At 42.5% G+C, this 7,736-nt stretch overlaps 1 protein-coding gene across 4 annotated transcripts in view; it reads right to left on the reverse strand.

The window, feature by feature from the left end:
* BARD1 (BRCA1 associated RING domain 1) overlaps nucleotides 1–7,063 on the reverse strand; it is an 83,673-nt gene extending 76,610 nt beyond the window's left edge. For 2 of the 4 annotated variants that reach the window (XM_043577735.1, XM_043577734.1), the window contains exon 1: nucleotides 142–255. Coding sequence is in view for 1 of the 4 variants with exons in the window: in XM_043577733.1 (XP_043433668.1) it covers nucleotides 6,776–6,918 (143 nt within the window). In the remaining 3 variants the exon portion in view is untranslated. Of the gene's footprint in view, nucleotides 1–141; nucleotides 256–6,775 lie in introns of those variants that run through there. The other 2 variants (XM_043577733.1, XM_043577736.1) reach the window with 2 other exon arrangements.
* Between the last annotated feature and the right edge of the window lie 673 nt (nucleotides 7,064–7,736).

Consider the following 7,736-nt stretch of genomic DNA (forward strand, 5'->3'; position numbering starts at 1 on the left):
AGAGTACATGCAAAAATGAATTTATATTAAGAATTCTATTTTATCTTTACCCTATTCTTTGTTTGATATACATATATATTAGAAAGAAAAAAGTCCAGAAGAATAAGAAAAGACATTTGCATGGTAACAGGATTTTTGTACCTTGAAAATTCAGCTACTCTACTTTTTCCAATCTGCAGTCATACTTCTGTTACTTCACATGTAGTTGATTTGGAAAGATCAGCGCAGTCAGAGGATTATAACTTGGGGAAGAACTAAGTAGGGAGAACAAACAATTTTTTTTTTTTTAAAAGGGCCTATTGATATAAAAATTTCTTTGCAAAGAAGAAAAGGAAAGTAAATTCAGTTGAGATTACAATACTGAGGCAGACCTATTTCTTAACAGAATGGCTCCCTAAGCTTACTGAGATAAACTGCTACTTAACATTAGGCAAGATAGCTACCACAATGCTCTTACATTTTAGAAAATCGCCAAGTTATTTTTAAGTGTGGACCAACACATTTAACACCAAAATGCACAGGCTCTTCAAGCCAATTAAACAATCTGTTGTATTTGTCTTCAGAATAAACAAAATTGTTAACAAGGGATATGAATAATGACACAAAGGCATCTTATTCTGTGTATTTTGTATGCCAGATTCAAGTAAATCACATGGGAAAAAAAATTTTTAATCATGTCTAATTACTTAGTGTTGATAAATATTGAATAAATCAAGGAGCCAATATCCCAAAAGCCAAATGGGTAATAGACTCCTGTCTATTAATGACTGATTATAATGGGATCTATTGTTATGAGACAGATGCACACAGAGAATATTATGCATACCTGCCTCAAATACTTCTGGTTATTCTGTCCTCTATTTCTTTTCTTCCAAAGCAAAACAGTATCTAAGTAACTGTCCTTAAAGCTTTACCTCTTCCACCTAATGCTCAAATGTTGATTTTAAGGCTCTTTATATTCTCTTCCCTGCTCACTTCCAGAAGTGTGCTTTCAAACCATCTAATGCAGATGACTGTCAAGAGTGCACTTCCAGCCTAAAATCTCTCCTCAAAGTCCCAGGCTCATATTAACAAGAACTTCACTTGTAAGACCATCCCCAATGCTATGGGGAACAGGTGCTCAATGTCTCTGGTAAGTTTCTCTGGCAGACACAAGCACTATAGAACACCAGGTATGTGGAGGCCTATAATGGGTTTGTGTAACTCATGCTTCTACCTTTACCTCCCAGGGCGAAAGACCTTGGCTTCTACATCTGCTCAAGACCCTAGTCATTGTTTACTATGGGTAACTAACCCCAGGAACCTACAGAGGATTTTAGGTGAGTCAAGTGAAATTAACCAGGCCCTTTATGTTATTTCCACTTGCAAAGACTTCTTAAATGTGATCCTAACTTAACCTAAATTCTTTCATGCACTAATTTAACAAACACTAAGAAACCATGAATTCAGCACTGTGGCCACAAATGTGAACCTGTCTTTATGAAATGTGTATCAAAGAATCAAAATACCACATAAGTAAATACATTCTACATTTAGAAGAGATATAGGATACATGCTGACCACCAATGATTTGTGCCCTTTTCTGGATGTATGTTAAAAGTCAATAGAAAGTTTTAAACAATAATTTGTATCCAAAGGAAACTCATAATTATGGAATCTGCAGAACTAGAGGGTGTCTTAGAAAGCCCTTTGTCCATTTTCCTCATTTTATAAATGAGGACATCAGAGTGACAGGAAAGTTACACAAATTGCTCTACTTAGGAATTATGTGAACCAACTGAATAGTCAGTTGTTAGGCTACCAATTACTCTCTGCCCATCTGACTCACTTCCCCTTTATTCTACAGTACCTTTTAGCATATTGTGATTAGCATACTCCACCAGTCTCCATCTATGAAACTCTTTCCGAGGTCCAATTCAAAAGCCATGAAGCTTTCCTCCACTGGCACCATCCAAGTACACTTCTCTACATCTCCTTGGCCTTCATCATAATTTACCCTGAACTCTGTGTGCATTTTACCCCTTATAGTTAAGCGTGTGCTCCTTAAAGGTAAAAAATGTCTCACCATGTCACCACTAATGTGGTCCATCAGTGATCATTTATGGTCCTAAAGAAGAACCAGCATCAGAGCAAGCTAAAGGAGTAATCATCCCACTTAAGGATCACTGGCCTATTAAAGTGCTTCTGAACAAAGCTAATGAAGAAAAAAGCTTAATGCTGGGGTCAGGAAATCTATCCTTTATTTTACAAACATCCATATAGCACATAGAACATAAAAGGCACTGCTCTAAGAATCTTATAAATATTAACTCATTTAATTCTGGTAACCTCATAAGATAGAAACTACTACTAATTCATTTTCACAAATGAGAAAAGGAAGCATACAAAATAAACTAATTTACCCAAAAATCACTGAAGCAGGATTTCAAGCCAGGGTTCAAAATTAATGTTCTTAATCACTAAGCGATGCTATAAGAGAAAATAATCTTGATCGCCTTTAAAATGACAAAAAATAATTTAGAAAAATAAAATCATCTATGCCAAAAATCACAAGATTGCTTTTTTACTCTTTACTAAAAGTTGATTTAAAAAGTGCTAGAACTCCAGGGGCACCTGAGTGGCTCGGTCGGTTGAGCGTCCAACTTCAGCTCAGGTCATGACCTCATGGTCTGTGGCTTCGAGCCCCGTGTTGGGCTCTGTGCTGACAGCTCAGAGCCTGTAGCCTGCTTCGGATTCTGTGTCTCCCTCTCTCTCTGCCCCTCCCCCACTCTCACTTTGTCTCACTCTGTGTCTCAAAAATAAATAAATGTAAAAAAAATTTTTTTTAAAAGTGCTATAACTCCAAATTACACTATAGTAGAGGTCAACCTGCACACACCCAAAAATGTCAAGAGGTACCTAATTTTAACTCACAAAATAGTGTCATATGACACTTGGGGTTTACATTACAGCCCTTATTATTTTTTCCTACTTCCTTTAGGAACACATTATTACTATGCTTTCTGTCAGCCTCTCAAATGATACGATCTTCCTGTCTCATTTTTCCAAATCTTTAAATAGCTTCTATCTGGTTGTGGGGCTTGGACCTAACACAAATGTCACATCTGGCCTCTTGAAAAAATTTCATCAGCTTCACCTTGGAGTCCTACTTATGTTAAAGGTCAAGAAAGGATGCCCTGTAATGTAGCCAATCCACCCTCACCCACAAGCAATGCTTCCCGTAAAACAGATGCAATATGCTGTATAAGACAGGTGACACCTGGGAACACAATATAGATGACAGCTGCAAGCTGAATGTGAGGGTAATCGGGGTAATCACTAGTCCACTGGGTAGAACTTTGAAACTCTGTAAAAGGGCATACTGACACACAATTTCAAGTAACAGGACACTGCCAGGAATGGTAGGTAGCAAAGCAAGAAGCAGTCCATCCTGAGTTATTCTTTGAAGCAATGGCGTCAGGCAGCTACAGGGAAAGGCGCGGGTGGGGAAAAAGGGGTTATCTTCCCGGGGTAAGAAGAAACGGGCCACGCTTTATACACTGTAGACAGTGCCAAGACATACAGAGACACCAACAGGAATGCAAAATCACTTCTAAATATTAAATCCCGTGTCATATAAAATTTTACACTGAGGATTTTTAAACTTAAGACATTCTACCTATTAAAACAGTTCAGCAAACTATAGCTTATGCACCAAATCAAGTCAGTAGACTGTTTCTGTACAGCCTTGAGCTAAGAATGCTTTTTATGTTGTTAAGGGTTGTAAAAGACAAAAAATAGTAAGAACACAGATGGTGGTCAGCATCACTTATTATATGACTCTTTACAGAAGAAGTTTGCCAAGCCCTGGTGAAAATCTGCAAAGACACCATTGAGATTTAGTTGTTATTCCATCAGTGGTTCATATATTAACTTTTTAAGAAAATTCACTAGAGTTCAGTATTATTCTCCAGCCAACAGGATAAGTTGTAATAAAAGTCTGGACCTAGTTACTGATGTCTACTTTCAGTCCTGTGGCTCTTATGTCTGCTCACTTTCGTTAGAAACTAGAAAAATATTTGGCAGGGATAAAAACTGAAACTGGCAGGATGCATGGATGGCTCAGTTGGTTAAACGTCTGACTTCAGTTCAGGTCACGATCTCACGGTTCGTGGGTTCGAGCCCCGCATCAGACTCTGTGCTGACAGATAGGAGCTTGGAGCCTGAAGCCTGCTTTGGATTCTGTGTCTCGCTCTCTCTGCCCCTGCCCGCTCACACTCTGTCTCTCTCTTAAAAACAAACAAACATTACGAGGCACCTGGGTGGCGCAGTCAGGTAAGCATCCAGACTCTTGGTCTCCACTCAGGTCATGGTCTCACAGTTTGAGTTCAAGCCCTGCATCTGGCTCCGCACTGATGTTGCAGAGCCTGCTTGGGATTCTCTCTCTACTTCTCTTTGACCCTCCCCCAACTTTTCTCAAAATAAATACAATTAAAAAAAATAAAAAATTTAGAAACAATTTAAAAATAAATAAAAATAAACATTAAAAAAAATTTTTTTAAGTGAAATTGGCTGTATTATAGTTCAGGACAACCTACGGATTATTCTTCTTTTTATAAAGCACCTATTTTGCCTTCACCAAACCATTCAGCAAGCAGGCTATGCTTTTTTTGTATTTTTATAAGACACCTATTACTTATCATTTATTCTATAACAACCACCATACTAAACACTTTACACATATAATTTCATTTAGTTTCCCCCCTCCCACAGAATGTTAGCTTCCTAAAGACTGAGGTTTTTTGGGGGCGCCTGGGTGGCGCAGTCGGTTAAGCGTCCGACTTCAGCCAGGTCACGATCTCACAGCCAGGTCACGATCTCACGCTCCGTGAGTTCGAGCCCCGCATCAGGCTCTGGGCTGATGGCTCAGAGCCTGGAGACTGTTTCCGATTCTGTGTCTCCCTCTCTCTCTGCCCCTCCCCCGTTCATGCTCTGTCTCTCTCTGTCCCAAAAAATAAATAAACGTTGGAAAAAAAAAAAAAAAAAGACTGAGGTTTTTGCCTGCTCTGTTCACTAACGAATCCCCAACGCCAAAATAGCACTTTGCAGGTGTTCAATAGTATCTTTTATTAGTAATGAATCCCCATAGGTGGATAAGCAGAGCACAATTATCACTCAGATGGGGAAACTGAGGCACAGAAATTAAATTATTTGAGACATGGTATGCCTGGATGGCTCAGTCGGTTAAGCGTCAGACTCTTGATTTCAGCCCAGGTCATGATCAAAGGGTTGTTGGGAGCAGGCCCCGCCATAGGGCTCTGTGCTGACAGCACAAGCCTGCTTGGGATTCTCTGTCCCTCTCTCTCTCTCTCTGCCCTTCACCCCACCTCATGCATTCTCTCTCTCTCAAAATAAATTTAAGAAAAAAAAATTTTTAATAAATAAATAAATGATTTGGGCCATGTCAAAGCTGGAACCTGAACTCAGGCATCCTGACTCTACACTGTAAGTTAAGCACTATGATGTTGCCTTAGGGCCTTCCATACAGAAATGTCCCATCTGAATGTCTAACTTTTGTTTAACTACTAAGGTGTTATTATAATTGTTTCTATTATAGCAACTAGCAGAGCTAGTTTTAAATTTCTTATTCTCAGATGGAGGACCCCTGTGTTATTAAAAAACACACACAACTCAGAATGTCTCCATGTATTCTAGCAAAAGTGCCGCTTTTCTAAGGAGCGCGGTGATTTTTTAAGTTTTTGTAAAACCAAATATAAGTGCAAAACTCGGTGACAAACATTAAGTCCTCATTTTTAAAGAAACAGCTGCGGTAACTTGTGCTTTATGTAAGTTCTGCAGGTTGGAAATCGGGGAGGGGGGTGGGTCAAAACAAAGTCCAAAAAAGACATAGGCCGGCTACAAGCAGAGAGAAAACCTGAGTTATATCCATGCAGAAACATAGAGCTGTGCACACAGCAGGTGCTCAATCAATGCTCTTGGAAGAAATGATAAGGGTGACAAGCCCTTCTTGCTTTGTATACTAGGAAGAGCTACAGGAAAAGCATGGAGTACCAGTCATGAACATGATGTCTTCAGATATAATGAAAACCTTGAAGTGAAAGCGCTCCCATGGTGCAACAGCATGAAGGAAAATAAGAAGCAAAAAATGATAATAAATAGCATCTCTAAGAGCCGGAACCCCAAGCCATACAGCCTTTTGACTAAACCAAGGAAATGAGAAACTGAATGAGAAACAGAATGGCGGTGTCCATCACACTGCCATCTTCAATCTACCTCCAGCAAGGGTCCCCCAAACTCTCCTCTCCCAAGAAAGAGCTGCTACGGAGTAATGGTCAAAGGGTCAGCTCAGCAATGAGTGACAGCTGCTTGAAGCTTAGCGGGCCCCTTCAAACTTGCGCAGCCCTGGGCAGGAGGGATCTCAAGCCCAGTAAAAAGTCCCGATGCCTTAGCCCCACCCCAGCCCTAGAGATTCAAAGCATGGAGGCGGGGCCTGAAATCTGCATTTTTTTTAACCACACCTCCAGACGAGTCTTCGGCCCGCTAAAGTTCGACAACTACCACCTTAGTCGGGTTTGACGAAGAAAAGACAAGCAAACAGCTCGGAAAGGAAGGGGATGGGAGCGAGGGAGGGGACAGCTAACACCAGATCCCTGGGCAAGCATAAAGTCAGCTCGCCGACCCGACTGCGGGGCAGGAATGGAAGGAGAGAACCGGGGGTTTGAAAAGATCCCCTCCCCCCGCCCTCGCGGCAACTCGCCCGAGGGTCCATTTTTACCAACGCGAGCAGCGCAGCAGCTTCTCCAACCGGTCGAACGCGGCGCGGCTGTGGGCCCAGGCCCCGCGCCCCTCCGGCTCCATGGCGGGCGCGGGACGAGGCTCGTTCCCGGACCGGACCCTCGGCTGCCGGTTCCCCGGCATCGCCCCGCCTTCGCCGGAAGGGCTCTTCCCAGAGCTGGAGACTCGGCGGGCTCGGGCAACGACCGAGACGCGACCAACCTCCGACCCGACCCCAGCCCGAACGGTCCCAGTTTCTGTGCCGGCCGGGACGCTGGGAGGGCGGGGCCCTGGGAGGCGGAGCCCCGGAAACGCGCCAAAAGTCCCGCGCGCGGGGCCGGAGGGGTGGGGCTTGCAGTTGGCGGGAAAGGGGACGGGTCCAGGCCACCTGGAGGGAAGAAGACGTGAAAAAGCGAGTCCTTGACTTTTCTGAACCGTGGGTTTTAGGGACCTCAAAGCGAGGAACTTTTAGTAGAGACTAATCTCTAAGGAGTGCTGTTTTGACTACCATAGAACTTGGAAAAGTATTGGTCCTGACACTGAATGTGCCACCTTCTTCACTCCTAACAAAGTTAACTTTCTCCTTCCCCTCCCCCTTCCAGGTTTTTTTGTTTTGTTAAAGATATGATGAGGGAGCTTGGGGAAAGCTAAAGGCAAAATACCGGCTGGCCACCACCCACCCCCAGGCGCAGGTGGAAAACGTGATAATCCTCAGACACTTCCTGGCTACCCAGAACAAAGGAAAGGGGTTTATGTGCTTGCGTGGTAATGTGGGAAACTAAGGCAAATGAAAAATTAAATTCTTTTACTGCCCATTGACAAGTCTTTAAACCAGCAGTGACCTCCCTCTATGAGCTCAGCTGCTTCAAGGATGACACTTTGGGGGGGTAAAAGAGAACATTAACACTGTCCCAAACTCCAGGATTCTGTAAGTCAACTTCCTTTATATCAGCTACCCCATG

The sequence above is a fragment of the Prionailurus bengalensis genome, chromosome C1 (assembly GCF_016509475.1).
Source record: "Prionailurus bengalensis isolate Pbe53 chromosome C1, Fcat_Pben_1.1_paternal_pri, whole genome shotgun sequence".
Taxonomy (NCBI): Eukaryota; Metazoa; Chordata; class Mammalia; order Carnivora; family Felidae; genus Prionailurus; species Prionailurus bengalensis.